This window comes from Microcebus murinus, chromosome 11 (genome assembly GCF_040939455.1).
Source record: "Microcebus murinus isolate Inina chromosome 11, M.murinus_Inina_mat1.0, whole genome shotgun sequence".
In the NCBI taxonomy this organism is placed as follows: Eukaryota; Metazoa; Chordata; class Mammalia; order Primates; family Cheirogaleidae; genus Microcebus; species Microcebus murinus.
Genome location: NC_134114.1, coordinates 60,767,856 through 60,791,709, shown reverse-complemented (window position 1 = coordinate 60,791,709; position 23,854 = coordinate 60,767,856). Strand labels below are relative to the sequence as shown.

Sequence of the window (23,854 nt, the reverse complement as noted above, 5' to 3'; positions counted from 1 at the left end):
GTTTTTTTCCATCCTTGTGATACCTCACTTTGAAGGATGGGCTCAATCTCTATCCAGGGTAATATAAGAGGTGCTAGATCTCCATTGTTTTTTTGTTGTTGTTGTTATTTGTTTGTTTGTTTTGTTTTTTCCAGAGTCTCACTCTGTTGCCCAGGCTAGAGTGCCGCGGCATCAGCCTAGCTCACAGCAACCCCAAACTCTTGGGCTTCAGCAATCCTTCTGCCTCAACATCCTGAGTACCTGGGACTACAGGCATGCACCACCATGACTGGCTAATTATTTCTACATATTTTTAGTTGTCCAGCTAATTTGTTTCTTTTTTTTTTTTTTTAGTAGAGACAGGGTCTTGCTCTTGCTCAGGCTAGTCTTGAACTCCTGACCTCAAGCTATCCTCCTGCCTCAGCCTCCCAGAGTGCTAGGATTACAGGCATGAGCCACTGAGCCTGGCTCACTATTGTTTTTTTGTAGTTGAGTAACATTCCATGATATACATATATCACATTTTATAATCCACTCATGTGTTGATGGGCACTTGGGTTGTTTCCACATCTTTGCAACTGTGAATTGTGCTGCTATAAACATTCAAGTGCAGATGTCTTTATTATAGAATGTCTTTTTTTACTTTGGATAGATGCCTAGTAGTGGGATTGCTGGATCAAATGGTATTTCTATTTTCAGCTCTTTGAGGTATCTCCAAATTACTTTCCATTGGGTTTGTACTAATTTGCAGTCCCAGCAGCAGGGTAAGAGGGTTCCAATCTCTCCACATTCACGCCAGAATTTGTTGTTTTAGGACTTTTTGATAAGGACCATTCTCACTGGAGTTAGGTGATATATCATTGTAGTTTTGATTTGCATTTCTCTAATGATTAGAGATGATGAGCACTTCTTTATATGTTTGCTGGCCATTAGTTTGCCTACTTTTGAAAAGTTTCTGTTCATGTCCTTTTTTTATTTATTGATGGAGTTGTTTGATTTTTTTTCTGGTTTATTTTCTTAAGTTCTATATAGATTCTTGTTATCAGCCCTTTATCAGATGTGTAGAAAGCAAATATTTTCTCCCATTGTGTAGGCTGTCTATTTGCTCTAATAATAGTTTCCTTGGCTGTGCAGAAGCCCATTTATAATAATGCCCATATATCATGGCAGAATTTAGAGTATTAAACTACAAAGAAATTATGAATTAGCCTGAGAAGTGGCCACATTGCTAATTTATATTCTGACAGATTCTATCATCTTTTAAGAATTGTTCATGAAGTTATTTTATTTTTGATAATTTTCTTTATGTGTAATAATAGAATATGAATGTTTTCTTCTGAAGCCTATGAAAGATGCATTTTTAATAGCATAACAATGTAATATTTATATTGGTTATTGTCTATTTTTTAATGTTCTGTGGTAAAATTATGATATTAGAACAGAAAAAAATATGCTCAATTTCTCAGAGATAAAAACAAGGAAAGATAAGGGGTTTATTTCCTTTTTTGTTTATTTGTTTTTTTGAGACAGGGTCTTGCTCTGTCACTCTGGCTAGAGTGCAGTGGCATCATCATAGCTTACTGCAATCTCAAACTCCTGGGCTCAAGCGATCTTCCTGCTTCAGCCTCCCCAAGTAAGCGGGACTACAGGTGCATGCCACCACACCCAGCTGATTTCTTGTATTTTTATTAGAGATGGGGTCTGGCTTTTGTTCAGGCTGGCCTCAAAGTCCTGTGCTCAATAAATCCTCCTATCTCAGCTTCCCAGAGTGCTAGGATTACAGGCATGAGCCACCATGCCTGGCCTTATTTCCTTTTAATGTCACTATTGTCATCAACGTGTATTGGTTAACATGTATTTATTGACTTCCTCTGCTAACAATTATCTAGTCCAGAAACAGACTATTAATTATGGATGACATTCCCTTCTGAAAACCTAGAAATCATATGTAACTAAAAAAATGTTGAGTAGATAGTGAACACCTGCAGATAATATTTAGACAGAGCTCACAGAAACATGCTAAAACTACGGTATCAACTTCTTACACTCCAGGGCTTTGAGACCATAAATCTTCTTGTTCTTCGATTACACTATGTTTTCCTCCAACACATTATGAATTATCCACTAGTTAGACCTAGAATATTGGACGATATTGAGAATAAGTCTATAATTTCCTCTGTGTGACCTAGAAGGAGAGTCTTGCTGACTGCCAAGGTAAATGGCATAGGAAAAAAGACATTTTAAGTACCTGATGTCATAGTGAATTGGTGTTTCTGTGTACACATGCCATCCCACCCCTGTGATGTGGCTACACATGCAAAAGGCACTTAGAACACACAATGACAATAAAGTACATTTTTACTTTAGTTAACAACTTATATTCATTCCTTCCTGTCATATGACTAGATTTTAACAACTACTTGCCTGCTAGTATTATTCCACCCATTTGAAAAGATCCCTGGTTGAAGAAGATACGATACAAAACCAGAGAGACATAGTTTACTCTCCCTACTTTTTTGTGGTAGAGAAATGAGTCAACTGTATGTAAAAATAAATATATAATACTATCTTTAGTATATCTGTAAATCCCAGCTCCAACCTCAAGATGAACTGGGTTAGAGAATAAAACTCCAACTGGAATCATTGCATGCAAATAAATCTTCAGTGAAATGTGAAAAACTTTTCAGAATTACTTTAGAAAAAGCTTGGGGTTTCACATAGTTTATAGCCTGGGCATCCAAATGATGCTATATGTGCTTCATTCAGTTATTCAGAAACAAGACATTATTGTCCCTGTACTTATTACTACATATGTGTGTATGTACATAGATGTATATATATATATATACTGCTTTCCCCACATGCCCTAAATATTCAATAAAAGGCTGTAGACTTGAATACTATAAACACCAAATGCAATGTGTGTTTTATTCAAATATTCTTTTTATATTTATTTAAGAAAATCAATAAACAAACAAAACCACTGTAGAAGCCATTCAAAAAGCCAGTTTTGGAGCAGTCGAATCCTACCTCAAGGATTGTCTAAGGCAGGTTCTGATGAGTCAGTGAGCAGCTTGAACAGATGCACTTTGATTAAGTGAAGGGTTGCTGAGTTTGTCCTAAAAGCTGTCAGTGTTCTCTGGGGACTAGCACAGAACAGCCAGCCAAAAAGTAAGTAAATTGAATGGCTACTCAAACAAGCATTATTGATATTAAACCTTTAAAAATCTATGAATTTATGTGATGATGAGGACAGTCTTAAAATGCAATATAAGTAAAATGAAAGGTCTGATATCTCCAAGAAGGAAAAATTAAGTGACAGCAACAACTGCCATAAGACTTTGACATCTGATATCAGCTATTTCAATTGGTGGATTAAAATCTTGACCCTGCAGCAGTTGAATGGCTTCTTCCTGGTTTACCCAACTAGAGGAAGAAAAGAAACGAAAATCTCTCTTTCCTGCATGTTTTTTCCTTTCTGAGAAAGTGTCTCACTCTGTCTCCTAGGCTAGAGTGCAGTGGCAGGATCATAGCTCACTGCAGCCTTCAACTCCTGGGCTCAAGTGATCCTCTCTCCTCAGTCTCCTGAGTAGTTGGGAGTATAGGCACGTGCTACTACTCCTACTAATTTTTTTTGTTTTTTCGTGGAGACAGGGTTTCACTATGTTACCCAGGCTGGTCTCAAACTCCTGACCTCAAGCAATCCTCCCACTTAGGCCTCCCAAAGTGCTGGGATTGCAGGAGTGAGACACAGTGCCCAGCCTGCCTTTCCTTCATTACACCCATACTATATCTCCACATCTCCCCAGGATAACCCCCAACTGTCATGTTACTGTCCCTCTCATACAGTTACTAATAGTTCTGTTTACTCTGTGCACTGGTTTAGATGAAAAATAATCCTACGACCATGTCAACTATCAAGTAATATAATAAATATGCAATATAGGGAAAAGAGAAGAAATGATGTTAGAATGGATGAGATAGAAGCATAAAAGTAAAACAAGAGAAAGGATAGAAAGGTGATAGAAAATTTAAGGAGGGGAGGAAACAGGATGGAGATAGGCTGATTTCAAAATGTGGGGGAGGAAATGTAAGAGAAATGCTTCATAAATTTTAAAATGCAGGTTTCATGAGGATCTGAGGTTCAACCTCCCATGTTTTATTTGCATGGCTCAAATCCATGGTTCACTGAGATTTCTGAGATCTTTAATTAGAAAAGAAACCACAAGTAAATTGTGGAAACATCCACAACTAAGTGATACTCAATAAAGTGGTCATTTTAAAATGATTTGCTCTAAACCGAAGCAGATTCTATGTAAGTGGCTAAGGTGACTTAGATCTTCCTTTAGTAAAAACTGCAGGCATTAATAAGCCTAGTAAATATTAAATTGAAATGTGTGTCCTTATATTACTCAACTATGTTGGTATATATTGTTTAAATAAAGAACTAGGAAGCCCAAGGATGGCTTGGTCATTTCTGTTTCTGCCACTGGATCTTTTTCCCCCATACCCTGCCAAACCTTTGCAAGAAAAACTTCCTGTTAAGGTTTATAACAAATCTTGTGCTTAGAGAAGCCATGGTAAAAGGCTCTTTGATCTGATAATTGTAGATCAGTATTCATTTTGTCGTGGCATTTTATTTCCTCAAATTTAGAGATTGTGTGCCAAATATTCACCATTTATTATTCCTTGCTTCTTCTTTACTGGCCTTCCTTTATTTTTAAAGATAGGGTCTTGCTCTATCTCCAGTGCTAGAGTGCATGGCATGATCATAGCTCACTGCAACCTCAAACTCCTGGGCTCAAGTGATCTTCCTGACTCAGTCTCCAGAGTAGCTGTGACTACAGGTGTGTACCACCACGCCCAGCTAATTTTTCAATTTTTGTAGAGAAGATGTTTTGTTCTTGCTCAGTCTGGTCTCAAACTCCTGGCCTCAAATGATCCCTCATCTGCCTCCCAAAGTGCTAGGCATGAGCCACTGTGCCCAGCCTACCTTTTTCTTACTTTTGAGTGGCCTTTTCTTCCTCTTTATTTTTTCTCTCTTAATATTCTCTCATAACTTCTTCCTGTTTTCTACTGCATTCCTACCCACTTTCTCCCCTTTGATAATGAAGCTATAAGAGCAAATGCGTTGGCTTCAGACAGGAGCAATGGGCCCATTGTGTTGCTTTAAGGGGACAGCATTGTCAGACCTGCTGAAAGTGTCCCAAGTCCAGAGCCAGTCTTAGAGTTTCTGAGACTGTTTCAGTAAAATCACAGTCATCCCAAACTCACAGAAAATAAACCATGGCAAATAATCCTTTTTTCCCCCTTTAAATAATCTTTTTTAATGACAAACCTTTTTTAAAAATTGTTAAACATTTTTGGATGGGAAACTTTCCAAACTGATTCTACTTTTTTGCCTTAATTTTTATAAACGTAGCAGTAACACGGTTTGTAAAATAAGAGGAAAATATCCACCCCTATGCCTACTATTTTAAGCAAATAACTAATATGTTATATGCATTCTTTTCCAGTGTTTTAAAGTAGCATTTTTTATCCAAAACAAACACATGTAAAAAGGAGAAAGAGGGAAAATGAACATAATAGGCACAGTGTTATTTCCAGGAATTGAGAAATCTCAGAAGCTCTACCCTACACACGGATGAAGAACACCTAGTAATCTTAAAAGCTTAAACCAGAGGTTCTCAAATCTGTGCATGCATCAGAATCACCCAAACTGAGCAGAGCTTGTTAAACAGAGAGCTGTGCCACAACCCCAGAGTTTCTGACTCAGTATATATTTGATGAGGCCCAAGAATTTGCATTTGTAACAAGTTCCTAGATGCTGCCACAGCGGGGACTTGACTCCTGAACTCATTCTAAATAGTAGACTTGTAAGAGGATTCATCTGTCTCTCAGGTGGAGATATCTTTGGTTTGCTATCTTTCTTACATTTGTCCGTAATAATCAATCAAGTTGGATGCCAATACGATAACAATACTTTAGTCTTCATAGTTTTTGTACGTTTTCAAAAACACTTTTAAAACAAGGAGAAGTTGTCGTACCTCTTATGTTGTAGGCGAAAAAATGGAGACCTGATGTTATAAGACTTGGAATTGGACTCACATTGTCTTCCTTCAAGTCCATAACTTTTTCAAGTTTCTCAGGTTGCCAAACGATCGTGCCAAGGGTAAGAAGCAAGAGACTGCCCGTGGCAGGATTGGAGGGTCGCCATGAGAAGGTTCATGACAGGACATCCAAGCCAGGGCACCAGAAAGGCTTTTGTAGCTGCTTCAGTAGCTTGTACTTTTGCAGACCTATGCAATATGGCAGGGAAAAGCTCTGCTCACCTTGAAATTTATACAGACTCACCCCTGAGGTATATTCAACTTTGTTGTATAGTTGAACAAAGATTTCTTTTTTCAATCATGATTTATTTCTTGAGCCTTAGGTATTTTCCAAGTTGTTCTGCATTCTGCCCCATGTTGTGCAGTATATCTTGGGGCTCAGGTAAAAAATTTATTATTAGTCTATTAATGTTAGCAATTATTCCTCTGCACATTTAATTCATGTGCATCACTAGTATGAGTGCATTAGCCATCATTTGGGCCAGTGGTCTGACTGATGGACTCATATCCTTGTAATGCCAGAAGCAAAAACACAACCGACCATCACCAACAAAACAGACAAGGAGCCAGCATGAGGGTGCCATTTTATTTAATTTTTGCTAAGGAATAATATTTTAAAATCTACAATTTGAAAAGTCTAACATTTATAAGTCCATGGAATAAAGGCCACTCTATTAATAACAGCAAAAAGGTAAAAAAAATGTTACTTCAGAAGAAAGAACTTTTTTAAAAAATTGAATTAATTTAACCTAATGAAAAACACACTTCAGTGGTCCCTGTTTTATTTTTTCATTTCAATTTCTAAAAACCTTTGTATTGATGTCCATAATTTCTAAGCCAAATTTCAAATGCTAAATTGAAGCCTGGTTTATTTCATGATATCTTCAATGGAGAAAAAAAGTAATTTTTCACTCTCCTCCATATGATAACAAAGTTATCTGCAAAGTTTTAAGTGAATGGTCCACTCAGTCTTAGCTCCTTTAGTACCTTTGACTGTTTCTGACTGGTCAGATTTGCTCTTCGTTCTTCCTCTCTGCACAAGGCACAGCTCTGGGTGCTGAGCATGCCATGAGGACAGCGTCCAGACCTTAGACCCCAGCATCGCCCTAGCTAAGCCCATAACCCAGTGAGAGGGATGGAGGGAGGCATTCCAGCTTGTGCGAAACCTTAACAGAGTTATGAAACCAGCTGGCAACAGTGTTCTTTGGGGTACACAGGACAGCAATAATGGTGCAGTCTCTGGGGTCCCATTGCCCAGACTCCCAGCTTCTCACGGTATATGCCGAGTAGCTCGCCACTCACTCTAACACTCCATTTCCAGAACTGTAAAATGTGTTTAATGAGATGTGCTGACCTCAACCGAGTTGTTCTGAGAAATAACAATGAAGTGGGCGAAGCTTCAAGAACAGTGCCTAGCATATGGCAGTAGTTCAGGAAATATTACTATGTCATGTTAGCTCTCAAGGCACAGAAAATGGCATGCTTGCCTTTCACTTAGCTTTATTTCCCCATTACCTAGTACAGTAATTTTAACACAGTTGGTGTTTAAGGAATAGCAATTGGGCAATTTGGTATTAGACTGTTGGTATTAGTATATCTGCACTTTTCTTACATTGGATAGAGTATCTTGCTTCCAAATAGTGGTTCAAGTAGTACCAAAGCAGAACTGTAAAATTACATTCCTATCAGCTGCAGCATCATGGCAGCCAGCCGTGGTGGGCTGTGAAGAGACCATCAAGATGTGAGTCGCAGGTGAATTAAGAGAGCTAATTCAGGGGCGGGTCATGGCTGGTTGTATAAAAATCCCTCGGATTTCCTAAATCTTATCAAAAACTGAAAATATATTCAGATAACATACCTAAATATTCAGAGGAGACATGATTACAAAATGCAAATCAGCTGGACTCAGATCCAGCCACCCACATGACCATGTACTGTGTCTGAGTTGTCCTTCTGTGTGGGGGACAAACACACAGACCCCCGGCACAGCCCTCTTCCTCGAGGGCCTCAGTCTGGTGTGTGGCACCTTGCTCAGACACCTGGAGATTGTGTCCATGTCCCTAAAGTTTTCTTTTCTTGTTTGTGTCTATAGTGAGATCCTTGTTGTACTGCCAGGGTAGCAAAAATGATTTCCAATCTCTTCTGTCTGGATTGCGTTAATGCCAGTGTGGGTACTCAGAGTGTTCACTGATACATGCCTCTATTCTGATCACATATCAGTGCAGATGTGGGACATACTTGGCTTTTTCAAAGACGTTGTGTGTTTCTCTTTATGTGTGTGTGTATCTGTATATGTGCACCCACATGTGAGCCACTGAGGCAGTGTTCATGGTACCAGGGTGGTATTATAAAAGAAGCATGGCAAGTCATGTTCAAAAAAATGCCATCTGACTTCTCATAGGTAAGTGTTGAAAAAAAGTGTTTATGTTCATAGATGAATCAAAGTTTTTTTTTTTTTTTTTTGAGATAGAGTTTCGTTTTCTTGCCTAGGCTAGAGTGAGTGCCGTGGCGTCAGCCTAGCTCACAGCAACCTCAAACTCCTGGGCTCAAGCAATCCTACTGCCTCAGCCTCCCGAGTTGCTGGGACTACAGGCACGAGCCACCATGCCCGGCTAATTTTATATATATATATATATATATATATATATATATATTAGTTGGCCAATTAATTTCTTTCTATTTTTATAGTAGAGACGGGGTCTCACTCAGGCTGGTTTTGAACTCCTGACCTTGAGCAGTCCGCCCGCCTTGGCCTCCCAGAGTGCTAGGATTACAAGCCTGAGCCACCGCGCCCGGCCTGAATCAAAGTTTTAAGATCATAGTGGTTTTAAGTTAAAGAGCCTAAATTGAAAAGGCAATAAAACCAATAGTTTCCCCATCAGAAAAAAAAAGTGCAACTCAAAATTGGTACTGCTTTTGCTTAAAGGTGAATCCAACCTTTGCCATTTACTAGATGTTTGACCTTCAGCAAGATAACTATCTGTGTCTGGGGAAATGGAAGTATTTGTCTCACATCATTGTGAAAAGGACTGCATGAGTCATTGCATGCAAAATGCTTAGCACAGGACTTGGCAAATAGTAGACAGTCAATGAAAAGGAACCATTGTCATTATTATTATTTATTGCCCCTCCATACACACACACTCAGGATGTTTGCATTTTAAAATTGGGTTGTCGATCAGTTAATACCTTAGCTTATGTAATGAAGCCTTAGTGATATAGTTTTAAATACTATAGTATAGAATTAAAGGATATATATATATATACACATGTCAATGTATAATATATTTTAGATTAAAATCAAGGTGACTGCAGTGGTAGGACATACAACTTTAACCTAGTGTGTGTGTATATGTATGCAACATCCTGTAAATTATACTGCAGATGACCACACCAGTGTGAAAATTAATCTATCAAATTCCCAACCATTGTTCATCCTGACATTCTAGGAAAGAAGTTCTCCTTTGTTGAACTGTTGAAATTAATACTTTCTTTATATTCTGCTCTCTACAGCACCCCCCCTTCTGATTCCTGTGACAGTAGAGAGTACATTATACCTCTGGTGCCCTTCGCCTATTGTGTTATGTTTGTGTACATAATTCTCCCAATTATATTCCACACTCTAAAAGATCACCTTTATTATATTTGATAACCCAAAACACAATAATTCTGGGCCTACAATAGATGATATTTGTTAACTATAATCCTATAGACAAAGGTCATCGACTACAAAAAAAAAAAAAGAACATTAAAAATATCCTTGGAACAAGAGAGTGAACTTCTGAAAATAAGATTAGTAAATCAGGTAGAATTTTGAAGGTAACGCTCCTGGTTTCCTGGACAAGCAAGTTTCAGAATTTGCTTGTTGGTCAGCAGTCTTCTTTCTGTGACAAAATAAAGAAAAAGGAAAGATTTAAAGCAAACATGAAACACTGAAGCCACCAGCATCACAGCAATGCAGAGTTTTAGAGGGGAAAATGCAGAGAGAAGTTTCAGTCCCAGAAGAGATGTGGGGAACTTCTGTGAGTTAAGTGCATTAGGCTCTGGAGTAGAGGCTTGCCTGCAAGGACCTCCAGGAACAGACTCCGAGCTCTTTAATAAGTTAGTGTTCCAGGGAGTCAGACTTTCCTGGAAAAAAACAAATTAGTGTGAGAATCCAGTACTGTGCAATTTCAGTTTTAAAAATAGCCAGTATTGTTAGGGCTGCTGTGTGCATGAGAGAAAAAGAAAGTCCTTGTTAATATTTGCTTCAGCTTCTACGTTAAAACAGAGGAGCTACGCTGAAATTCTTGCCAGGCAAATACCGCAAAGGTTGTAAGGTTTGTATCACTTAGAATTACTTTGGGTCCTTCCAATGACAAACTTTTGTGGGGGAGGGAGGTGGTGTTCCCTTTTATCAAATCGGTCTTTCTACAAAGGACAGGAAAGTGATGGTTCTGCCTCTTTCACTTAGGACCAGAGCTGTGGCTCCCTGTCTATTTCAGCTCTTCATTTGCCTAATTGCCCTGTGAGGCCAGCAGGGACCTTCCCTGCAGCCTTGGCTTTGCTGACTGCAGAGACCCTACCTGGCATTCTAAGTTAGTGCATCAGCATTTTAGGTTGAAATGAATGAAAAATCAATCAGGATGACTGCAGTGGTAGCATGCACAACTCTATCATAGTTTGTTCCTAATTTTCAACTATTCACCATAGACCCAAGCAGTATTTAAGATGGTAAGTGAGTCTGTAACAAATGTGCTGCTTTGCCTAATCAAGCACTTTTTTTTTGTCCTCTTTTCTATTTAGAACAAGCAAATCTAACCTGCTTAGGAAGCTACATGAAAAATGAGTGATGATGTCAAGTTTCATACAAATATTCTTTATTTGCCCTGGTTTTAGATTGAGTTCCTAATTAGACTGATAAATACTCATATATAGATATATCACATTGCTATTTTATTAACTTATACTCCAAATTCAGAGGCTTAAAATTTATTAAGAGTCTGTTTATGTTATTGCCACATCTCTTTTTTACTTGCTATAACTCTGTATGTTAAAACTAGCGTGTTTAAAATTTCTAGATTTACAATTCTGCAAAGATAGAGTTAAACACTATTTGGACTCTGGCTACATGAGAGTAACTGGAATTGTTCAAAGCTGCCGTCTTCAGCTCTCAAAGACAGCTACAGTAACTTTCTGAACAGACTGGGTTAAATATTTTTACAGACCCATTCTATGATGATAAGGCGGTAATAAGTTGTGCAGTGCAACACTCCAAAGGGTTCCAAATCTCACAAGCCTCTTTGTATGTGATGCTCTTGCAGTGAAGAAGATTCTTTGGGCTATAAAGATGAAGAGTCTACTTCTTCTGGTGCTGATTTCAATCTGCTGGGCTGATCATCATTCAGACAACTATACTCTGGATCATGACAGAGTTATTCATATCCAAGGTAAGGAAACATAGGTTCTCTTATGAAAGTCAAATTAATTTCAAGTTACTTAGAGTAGAGATGCTGGGTTAGTGTTTCTTCCTTTCAGTTCTGCTGCACTGACTTTTTCTTTCTCTTTCTGCTAATTGGTGAACATGCTCCCTGGCTTTTGAATGCTAATGTTTTACAATAGAGTTAAGAATTGGGGACAGTTAAAGTGGAATGGCTTAAGAATGTCCAACTGCTTTGAGTTCTTACAATAGTTTTTTAGCTTTTCAGTGTATTTGCCATCTTCAAGTAAAATGGAGGGCATAAAGTTCATTTAAATGCAAGGAGGAGGGAAGAAATGGGAAGTAAAAGTTATGATGTAAGGTCATTCTGTTAGAGTAACTGTTTAATCATTAAGAGAAACAATGTAAATAAAATAAAAATCAAACAAGCTATGGTCCAGGAAAAAGTAGCTTACCCTTTTATAGTTCTCCTTCAGAAAAGCATTAGTTCCTACAGACCAGTACACTGCCCCAGCATGTTTCTGTTCAGCTCAGCTGAATCCTGAGCCTCAGAGCTGTAGCACGATTTGAGGCTGCAGTACAATGCAGCTATTTCCTCAGTCCCAGCTTCAGATGAGGGACATCCTGCATTAAGAAAGCTAAGAGACTTATGCAGTATGAAAAGACATTTCTAAAGGAGCTATAACCTCTCCCTTGCCCTTGTATGCTGAATAATTAAAATGAGAATTACAGAACTTAACAGTTTAAACATATGATGATATTAATTTTAGATAAACTCCAGTGGGAAACCAGAGGCATTATAAGTTTGCTAAGAGACATAAAACACCAAGTTATCTCTTCAAGGTCAAAAGTGTAGTATCAGAAAACTGCATTCACCGTTGGGAAGTATGACTTGTGAAGGTCAAGTGATAGTATAAATCTGCCTAGAAGTATTTTCCTGTATGTATTATGACTCCCAAAATAGAATTCTGAATTTGCCTATGTCTAGCTATATTAGACACATCTCTTTCAATTTTGTTTGCTTCCAACAGCTCTATTTTTTTCACTGTTGAGCCGTGAAAAGAAATTGTATAATCATACATTTTTTCCTCTGCAAGCTGCTGACTCAGCTGTTTCCCTAATGTATATACTAGAACCAAAGCAATTTCCCAAAGACTCTAAGATATTTACACATAGCGGTTTCTAATGAGGAACAACATCTTAAGTTCTAGACACAGAAATAAATTCAACCAAAATGGTAACACCCAGTCATTACTAACAATAGCAGTTTTAAATCCAATATAACAATCAACTTTAGCAGTGGTTTCAAGTTATTAGTAGACAGATACCCAAGTTATATTATAAATTAGGTACAAACCAGTTAGTCTAAATTGTACCCAGGTATGAAATTATTAGTATGAAATATTTTTAAAATATACTAACATTTAAAAAATTACTCCTGTCAGACTCAGGTTATCTCAGCAAGAAAAACTTCTGTTGCTCTTGTTCTCTGATTCCTGTCTCCTCTTTGGAAATTCAGTGCAAAGAGATTTCTGACCCAAGATATCAGAATTATTCAGGTTATTTGCATACACTGTCCAGGTTTTTTAAATGCCTTGATAGTCCACTTATTTTAATTGTAAATTCATATTCTTAGAAAGTGCAGGCTTGTCTTGAAGAGTTGCTAAAGAGCTTTCAAGTAATGGAACTATAAGGCCTGTATTTGGCTTGTGGAAATTAATACTGAAACATGATTTGGGTCACAGGATTATGATGTTATGTTCATAAGCCAAGATTTATTTTAAAATCATTCCAAATACCTGTGTGCTCATTACTTTTTCCCAATAATTTTTTTCCTTCCTGATAGCATTCAGATTGACTTTTCAAATTCCATAGTCCTTCAAAGAAACTGCTTCCAAATGGCCTGCCATAATTCCAGCTGTCTTTTACAAAGTACAAATAAACCATATAGCCCAGTAGAGAACCAATAAAGCAGATTACTTACTTGCTTCATTACTTATTTGAAATATTACTTATTTTCTCATGTTTAAAACTTTTATTTATCAAACGTGGCCCAGAGGAATTTAAGAGAGCTAAAACCCTCACAAAATGTTATAAGCATTTGTAGTCAGATAATTAAATTAGCAATCTCAATTTCAAGTTCCTGGATTGTACTGATAAGCTGTATGAGCTTCTGTCAGCAATGGAAAATTGTTCAAAATTCATATTATCATAAAAACACCTATCTCTTTCCCATTTTTCATTAAATTTCTATTTTTGTATTCTGAGTTCTTCAAGCCTAAATAATAGTGGGAGAATACTGAACCTCATCCACAAATTCTCCTTGGCTGTCTTACGATAGATGTTCAACACTTTAATAATATATTCTTGAGTCTCATACATAAGAATTATCTAATTATTTTCTGAAATGTTACTCTCAATTTTGTTGTGGGAAATTTTATGCAGATATAGGCACAAAAATGTTTAATCTGGATTTTAAAGAGAAGAAAAAGGCAGATGGCCAGTAAAGAAAATGGCAAGTGTAGATCCCTATGCAAAAAGTTTCTAGTGAAAAGCATTTTTCTGGTGATGAAAATGAAAACTCCCCCAGCTTCCCGTGGAGAAAGATATAGCTTTAGATAAAATTTCACATGTTATTAATTGATTTCCTTTAATTTTGTATTGAATTAATTTGTTTGCACTAGAAAGCAAACTTTTGACCACAAAGCCTACTAAAATATGTGATATTTTATTATATTATATATGTTATATATTATAACAATATATGTATTGTCCTCAATATAGGAGATACTAATTTTATCAAATATTTCTGCAGAAAGAGAGGCTGCTGTTAATACCATCTCTATAATAATTTCGATTAATGGGTAATATTCCTCAGGTCATGATGTACCTAGCCAAACAACTTTCAAATCCTTTGAAACTTGAGACCATTAGGAAGAGTTTTATATGGAGTACCAGATCACACAAAAGAACAATATTTAAAATATCTGGATCAGGTCCAAAAACTCTTCACATAGAATTTCAAATACCAGTACAATCTCAGAGATGATAAATACACTTTTTAAAATACAACTTTTAAGAAGACATTACAGATAGCAAAGAAAGTTTTATGACCATTAGCCCATAGCCCATTTTCCCATAATGTAAAAAGCAAAACAGTTACATTGAGCACATAACTGCTCAATCTTATCAAGGTCATAGAGTCAGAGCTTCCTGCATCTGGTGTTCAAGCGCAAGTCTTCACATGACAAGTTTGAGTCTTTCCCCTAATGCAAGATCTAGCTTTGATCTTGGAAAATTCACTTAAATCTCACTTAGTCTCAGTTACCCCATCTGTAAAATTTGGCCTAATTCTGTTTATTTCACAGAACTTTGTGAGAATTAAATGAGATAATATATGAAAATCTCTTAGTACCGTGGCTGGCACACAATAAGCTCCCAATAGTTATCCTGATAGTTGTTATCATTATGTTTATTAATTCCTTACTGTTATGGGAAACTGATTTGGAAACAGAAAAGGGACCATAAATACTGGTAGAAAAAGTTTATGCTTTTCAAAGTACATTTGTTATCAGAATGATGTTGTTATCTCGGTTCTAATGAAGTAAACATTTTATGAGTTGCCTTCTCTGCCTTCCTTAATTTCACAATTTAAAATTTTCCCACTAGTATTGAACATTATCTGCTCACTTTTACTTTCTTTGTAGAAACTGAGGCTTTCCAAACTTAAATAATATTTTCCCTTAATATCCTTACTATGTGAACACAGATAAACTACTTTAAATTTTTGTCAAGAATAGTAAGAATAAGTCTCAGAAAAAAAAATGTTCCTTTTCTATTTAATAAGTAAAAATTGTTGTCACCTTTCTCAAAAGACAAAACAATTAGATTGGATTAAAGAATGAATTACCAGAAGTTCATCTCTATAAGTAGAGAAAAATAATGTATATCTAGAACTTCTGGCAGCAGTGGACACTCCTCACTCAGCTTCTTTGCTTCCTCCTCCCTACGTTTGTCCTGAATACCACCTTCCCTTTTTCAAATCTGGGCTCATTTTTCACACACCTTTAGCATTGTCTCCCTCCCTTATCAGACTGTCAACTTTGAAACTCTAACTATATAGTAGTAGCTGGCAAATAGTAGGTACTTAATACTTGTTTGTTAAATAACCAAGTGAACAAATGAATGAGTATAATGAGATACTTCTGAATTATAACTATCATAATGAGCATTTCTTAAATACTGTGACATGGCTGTCATTTAGCAGCACATGATACATTGTGTGGGCTTAATGAACATTAACTAGATGACGATTTTCATTCTGTGATGTTGGCATAAGCTAAATCATAGCTCATAGAATTTAAGAACTTAAAAGACATTAGTATAGATCATCTAGACCAATCTCCAAATGTACAAATGAGGGGAAATCAAGACCCATAGCATTAACATTGCTCACCCCAGGTTACCTGGCTGATGGGGGACAGTTCACTTGGCTAATCTCCTCCCCTTCGTCAAATCTGGGCTCATTTTTTACCTTTCTAATGAAGTCATCCTGACTACTGCACTCTTCTTCCCTCTGGCACCCTAATCTCTTTCCTCTTTCTTTTCGGTTTCTCTGAAATACTGGCTGTATCTCTACTTATTTTGATGTAATTGTTTGCCATCCGTTTCTGCCACAAGAATATACAGCAGCTCCACCAGGACAAGAATCCTTGTCTTGTGCGTCCGAGTCACCTAAATGAGTACTTGGCACGTAGTAGGTGATCAGTACATGTTTATTGAATAAATCCAAAACCAAAATCCAGCTGTTTTTTTCTAATCAAGTTTTGGCCCAGTCTTTCTAAATCTCAAGGTAATGTTTTTTTCAATGTATATAATGAGAAGAAACAGATGAGCAAGAGGAGTGTGAGTTTGGGCAGCAAATTTAGTTTGGGCGTGTGCAGGGCTCCCAAGCTACATGCCCAAACTAAATGCAGCAATCTTACGCTCCATGAAAAGCCACCCAAGGCAGGATCAGCAGTCTTCCTAATGTGCGTGTGCAGCTTGGAAGGGTATTGGGTTTACATTTGGTCAGTGCAATGCTATCCTGTTGCTTATGTAATAACTGCAGAGTAGGGATCTGGTGGTGCAGAGTGGATCAAAAGGAGTGGGGTATATTTAATAATGTATGATCACAGACCATCCGCAGAGCCAGGTTTTAATGGGAGAACTAGAGAAGTGTTACTCTAGCTTTGTTTTTTTTTTTTTTTTAATTCCACCTAAAACTCATTAGAACTCTCTGAGTCTATAACAAAAGTTAAATTAATTCACTTTTGTCTTTTTGAAGCAAAGTATGTTATTTGTAGCCACAAATGAAAAATCTGTAAAAACAAAGAAAAATATCCAAGAGTATTTTCTAAATTAAATTCATATAAACATATATATTTCTAACAATTCTACCTAGAAATGAATAGCTATAAAATATCGAAAAATTTCATCATGGAATTACAAAAATTAGTACACCGTCAGTATTAGATGGCTAATTCTACAATTTCTAATCAGTTTACTGTAGGGCATGAAGCCAGAAATGATAATAAGAACCTACTACATTAAACACAGACCTGCCAAACTAAGAATATGACTATATTAATATAATAAATGAGTCCCAAAGAAAAGAACAAAAGTATATACATAGGCATATACAAAGGCAAAAATACTCATGTACTGCATATATATACACTATAGAAGACTCATTTATTGAACAAATATGTTGAGCATCTATATATAGACATTGAGAATACAAATGATGAACAAAACACATGGTCTTTAGCTTCATCAAGCTTAGAGTCTAGTGAGAGACATAGCCATTACTATGAATATACAGCTATTGATGATGATAACAGAAATATATATTTTCATGCCAACTTTGCTTCTGTCAATGTGTATAATTGCTAGCCCATGTCCTAGTCCCTTCTTTGCATTTGCGTATCCTTTTGAAAAAAATCTTTTCATTCCAGCATTTTTTGAACATTGGCCTCCTTTATGCAAAACATTGGGTTATTCTCTATGTAAAGACAAACCATCTCCTCAGTGAGCTTACTAATAATATCATCAGGCCGGGCGCGGTGGCTCAAGCCTGTAATCCTAGCACTCTGGGAGGCCGAGGCGGGTGGATTGCTCGAGGTCAGGAGTTCGAAACCAGCCTGATCAAGAGCAAGACCCCGTCTCTACTATAAATAGAAAGAAATTAATTGGCCAACTAATATATATATATAAAATTAGCCGGGCATGGTGGCGCATGCATGTAGTCCCAGCTACTCGGGAGGCTGAGGCAGAAGGATTGCTTGAGCCCAGGAGTTTGAGGTTGCTGTGAGCTAGGCTGACGCCACGGCACTCACTCTAGCCTGTGCAACAAAGCGAGACTCTGTCTCAAAAAAAAAAAAAAATAATAATAATAATATCATCAGGGCAACAAACACAAAAGAAAGAACAAAATAAGTGTTAAATAAAGGTGAAAATATATATTAAAAAGAGTAACTAGTAACCAAACAGAAGTATCTTACTACTTAGTACTTTGTACCATACTTATTAAAATTTTTATTACTTAGTAAAGTTAAATACATCTTGAGAATATTTCTAAACTTGATATTAAATAATCTAGAATGCTGAAATCTATGATATTATGTAAATTATCTATTAAAGCAATACAGTGTTATGATATTTCAGATATTAAAGCATATATTTAATAATCTTTTTAAGTAGCAAGAAATTCACAGTGTATCGCCATTGCTTTCTCTGTTCCAACCTTGGTACTGAAATCCTCAAACTATGTGCAAAGCCAATGATTATTTAAAAACTCTCCCAAATTTTAGCAATAAACCATTAAATAGTGAAGCCTTTCCCTTTGGTTGTAACTGTGCAAGAACCAATGCTGACTCAGCTAAAGCACTGACCTACAGCTTAATGTTGAAGGCATTTCAAAATGTTGTTTCTCTGATTTTTTCAAAGATCAAGAAAGAATAGATTTAGACTTCTTTATTGGTACAGCTCTTTATTTTAAATGTAAGGTGAAAACTTACCATTTTAGGAGAATCTTTTGAAATACGAAATCTATTAAAATGCTAAGAAAGTAAAATATTCTATCAAGAGATTATCAAAATAACAATAATATCTAGAGAAAATAAAATATTTGTTATAGGAATATTCTTATTTCAAAATGAACATATTGAAAACATAAGAAATTTAATAGTTTTATAAAAATATTCCAGAAACATTTTGTGCACTTTGCCACAATGTAGTAGCACTGCATATGTCTGCCCTCAAGAATGATTATTAAGCAGCCAGTACAAATGGTGCCATTTTAACTTTAGTTTAATTAAACATGTTTGTTACTTGACTTCGCTGTTAAGCCAGTGATGAACACCACATGTCTAAGCTCTGAGTAGTACATTTTTACATGTTCAGGGATTGTGCTATGGAGTGAGTTGAACAGAATAAGTTAAATAAGAATTCTCTGTCCCTTTTCCAAACACTGTTCATTAAAAAAGAAACAGACATTATGGATTAAAACACACACACACAAAGAGACATAATCTATCTTGTTTAAATCTAACAAAGTATGTTAGAACAAGAAGCAATTTCCTACAGTCAAGTGTATAGATTACGTAAAGGGGTTGGGAAAACAGCAGAGTCCTATCTTGTTTCTAGAGTAATTGAAAGTTTCTACAGAGTAATTGAAAGTTTAACATAAAAACACCACTGAAAATACATTCTTGAAGTAAGGAGATTTCCACTTCTAGATGATTCTATTTGTAACGGTGCTTGCTTTTCCTGCGTGGCTTTGGCTTGTTCCTGGCAAGCACCGGAAATTATGTTTGTCTTTTCTGCTCAGATTTACTGAAGGGTAAAAAAAAAAAAGAGCAGGTAAAAGGAAAGAAATTAAGTTAAGGAAAGGTATGTGTATGTTACCTTGTAAATTACAATATATAGGACATAAATTTATTCTCAAGTTACATGACTATATCTATTCAGAATGGTTTCATGACTATCTCTGACTAATGTTGCTAACCAAGAATAATGAACACTTTCATAGTAGGCTTTTTGTTCCTGTTTTTTTGCTTTCTTCAGTATAGAGAGGTAAATTGTAAAGTTTTAAAATTTTAAGTTTTCTTTCCCAGCATTGCATGGGGGTTATGAACAATCACTTCTTGCTTTCTCTTGAAAAGTGTCATAAATTATGCAGACAGGTTTTGAATTTCTAAGAATCTGGTGTGATTATTTTTATATTCTCATTTTGCTTTGTCTTTTATCACACAGTCATTAACAAAGGGCCTTAATTAGCTTCAAGTACCAAAGAGCTGATTAGATAGTTAATGCTTCATTTAGATGTTTCCATGTAAACAGAATACCTTGTTTTAAAAGAAGCATAACGTAACAGTTTTTTATAGACTGCCCACAATATATTGAAATCAAAGTGTGCTCCAAAATTAACAAAATGGAACTCCAGCCTTTCTGCTTACAACTAATTATGTGGCCCACATATATAATTGAATAAATAAATGAAAACAAATGCACACATAAATAATAAATATGATGTGTTTTTAAGAGAAATAAGGATGTGAGAGAGAGCCCTCTGGGGCAGTGGATGAACTCCGTTGAGGGAAAGCAAGGCAAGAGCTCCTTAAGCAGGAAGATCAAGCTTAGACCTGGATAATGAGCAGAGACAGTTACATCAAAAACCGGAGGCAAAGCATTCCAAGTAGATAGTGTGAAAAATGCAAACTCTTTACGGAACATGCAAGATGCTTTCCAACCAGAAAGAAGCCCACCAACCTGTAGCCTGGCAGGGGATAGAGTGTAGTTTAAGATGAGATTGGGAGACTAGGCAGGAGCCAGACCGTAGTACTTTATATGCAGTCCAGAGTACATAGTTCAGATTTTATTTTAAAATTATTTGAATATGGTTAAAAGTTTTAAGCAAGGGGTGACAAAATATGACTCAGATTTATAAAAGACCATGTGAATAATGGATTATGGTGGGCCAAGAGTAAAAGGGAGGCTATCCCATAAGAGAGTCTTGAGGAAGTTTAGGTAAGAAATCATGGCGGCGTGGACCAGGGTGGTAGCAGTGGAGGTGGATGAGGATAAACCAATTTGGAAAAACAAAAAGTGGAGGTAGAAATGGAAGTACTAACTGATAGATTGGATATAGAAACTAAGGGAAATACTCACACCAAACCTAGCTCCTAGATTTTGGCATGAACCAAAGGATGGTGGATGGATGTATAAACTAAATTGAAGAAGACTAGGAGAATAGGTTTAGGTAAGGGATGGGGGACTCAAGTTACATATTTGACATTCAATATGGAACCAACAGGGAGATATTAATAGATTTACTAGTTTGGTGCTCAGGAAAAGTACAATGTGAAAACGTTTTGGAATCATTAGCACATACGTGGTATTTATAGCTATGGGACTAGAAGAGTTCACCCGGGGAGTGGGGCGGGGGGTGAGCAGAAAAGGGAAAGAGATGGCCCTGGTCTCAATTTTGAAGACCCTTAGCACCAATAAGTGGGATAAAAGAGAATGCAAGGCCACGTAGTCACTTTCCAGAGTCTCAATCCTAATCACTAATGTGTGCAAACTTTTTTTCTCACTTTTTTTTAAACATTTAAATTAGTTGCAAGCATTTAGAGGTAGGAGGTTTTTGCATTAAAATTCGCATTTCTAGCCTCTATTGAAAAATCCAAAGACCTGCTATTTTTTCAGCCTGGAATCTCATAGGACAGCATCAGTGGGAACCTGTTATCTACTGACCCTCTTGAAAGGGAGATGTGCTCCCCGCAATAGGGACAGTCCCGTCCACTGTCTCCTATTCTCATGCCCATGGAGTGCTCTTCACCCACCTCACTCTTGCCCAGCTGGGCGTTTCGGTTTGACTGTTTGACTTACCTTTTATTTTGTTTCAGCACTAAGTTTAATACCTGATTCATATAGGCCATCAATTCATGACTGTTTATTAATGAGTGAATGAAATGTCCCTCTTTATTCCTTTTTGCCTCTAGGATTAACTCTGTGACAGTATTATCTTGATGTCTTTTAAACTAAATGAAGACATTAGCCGTATCAATGTACAAAACCAACAGTGTCCTTTCTGTAAATTACAAATCACTTGACCTTACACTTCACCACAAAGTGGAAGTGGTCTGAGCGGAGACAAGTAGATTTGAGTTCTACTGCTGTACCACATCAAGGCACATTTCCAATAATTAAGGAGTGTGGATAATTACAGCTGAATGAAGAAGAATGACTCATGCTAATGCTTTGGTTTCTGTGTACCCTTTGAAACAAGCCTCTATTACAGTTAAAATCTTGGAAAGTATGTTTATATTAAGAATGCCATTCAACATGTTAGTAAAACATTCAAATTTTGTTTTTTGTGTGTTCCTTAATCTCTCTATAACTAAGATAACCTTTGATTTTTTTCCTAAGTCTAAGATAATAAGAATTAAATACTAGCTCATTATTTATAAATCTTTGATAACACAGATAAAATTAAATTCTGAAAATTATTAACCAGAGCAGACAACTCTAAGTTGACAAAGATACTAAGATTTGTTCTACTTCTAGAATAAGTTACATCAGAAATAACAATGGCAATAATAGTAATAAATTAATATTAACATTTAAAATCATTTACCATGTGTATTTTTCATAATAGAAAGGGCATTGCCTGGGTCATTTCATTGAGTCCTCACCACAACACTGTATAAAGATGGTCAACCTCACTGAAGTTGAGAATGCTTAACTAGCTTGCCCCAGATCACATTGTTCAGTGGTAAAACTGAGAGTAAACTCAGGTAGGCTGGTTCTTGTGCTCCAAACTAATTGGATGATGACATAGATAGATATAGATATAGACATAGACATAGATATAGACTTAGATATACAGATAGAGGTACTTTTTTTAGGCTTCTAAGGCTCTGGTCCTGAAATACAGTCCTGTCTTGTTAAAATCACTGGATTAGAAGAATCATCAAGAGTTAATGAGATGTGAATGTCTCAAGAATGAATGCTTTCTAGGAACTGTCTTCTGAAAGAGTACAGTAAAGAAGACAGGGTAGAAGATAGAAGGTATTTGGCATACCTGGTACTCTTTGGACCTTCAGTAAATGTTAGTAAAAGTCAACATAAGCTGGGCGCTGTCTGTAGGTCAGGCACTAGTCTAAGTTTTCAATGCGTATTATCTCATTTAACCCTCCCAAGAACCCTGGGATGAGGGTGGCTAAACCCCATTTTACTGATGAGGAAACTGAGGCACAGGAAGTTTCAGTGACACAACACAAGAGGCATAGTCCATATGCTTAACCACTACCCTATAAATGTTTAGAAAAGAAATGAAATAATTAATGTGGAAAGGCAAAGACCCAGAAAAGAACTTTGTCAGCAAAATAGAGCTAAACTGCCCCCTCACTCTGTACTTCTTCCTAGGAGGGAAAGATAAAGAGAAGGGAACTAAGAAGAAACAGAATCCTGATCAGGATAGTAGCAGTTCCAGGTGTACATCTCAGAACAGTGACTTTTAAACTGTATTCAGTGGATGCCTACAGCTCCTTGGGGCCACCTGACGCCTGTGGTAAGCTGAGAGGCTCAGCTTTATCAGATCTGTATGGCAAAGGTTTGTCTAGATATCATCAGGTTGGGGAGGAGGAATTCCACTATCCCTGAAAAAAATTTCTAAAAATAATTCCATAGATAAACTTCCAGGCTCCAACATAGTGACAGAATTTATCCTTATTTTTCATTGTGAAACTTGGATATGACAAAAACATGGTACCCATTCATGATCAGCATTACCCAAAACAATACTATAGTTTTGTTTCCCACCACAGAATCGATTTAGCTCTAAAGAGAGGGAAAAGGATGGATTTGGTGGATACCTAAGAGGATGCTTCAAAGCACATCACATCAGATCATGCAGATGTCAATAAGAAGGACCCATGCCATTTGAATAAATTGTAAACACACAATCCTAGACAATTTGGTTTAGCTGTGGATTGATAGGAAAGAAAGAGCAGGCCACAAAGACAAAACAGGGGTTGAGAGAAGGTAGTTCCTAGCAGGGGTGGCAGGTGGGCTGGATGGGAGGAGTACTATCTGGTAGCCTGGGAGACCAATAGGCAAGGTTACAGATGGTGAAAAACAGCACTGATCACATTAAATCAGAGTGATCTTCACTTACCCCATTTCCAGAACTGGGTTTTTCCTTTGCAGTTCAAAATCAGTATGTTTAAGCAACACTATCTTTAAGGAATAGGAAAAATGAGATAAAACTTTCATGTTTTAAATACAAGTTTAAAGATAACAT

At 36.7% G+C, this 23,854-nt stretch overlaps 1 protein-coding gene across 2 annotated transcripts in view; it reads left to right on the top strand.

Annotated features, from left to right (window-relative positions):
• The window catches only part of HAPLN1 (hyaluronan and proteoglycan link protein 1), an 82,121-nt gene that overhangs the window by 37,830 nt on the left and 20,437 nt on the right, over nucleotides 1-23,854 (top strand). Inside the window, exon 2 of one of the 2 annotated variants that reach the window (XM_012784386.2) lies at nucleotides 11,393-11,518. In XM_012784386.2, the coding sequence (XP_012639840.1) occupies nucleotides 11,419-11,518 (100 nt within the window). In that variant the 5' untranslated portion in view covers nucleotides 11,393-11,418. Of the gene's footprint in view, nucleotides 1-11,186; nucleotides 11,519-23,854 lie in introns of those variants that run through there. The other variant, XM_012784389.2, reaches the window with a different exon arrangement.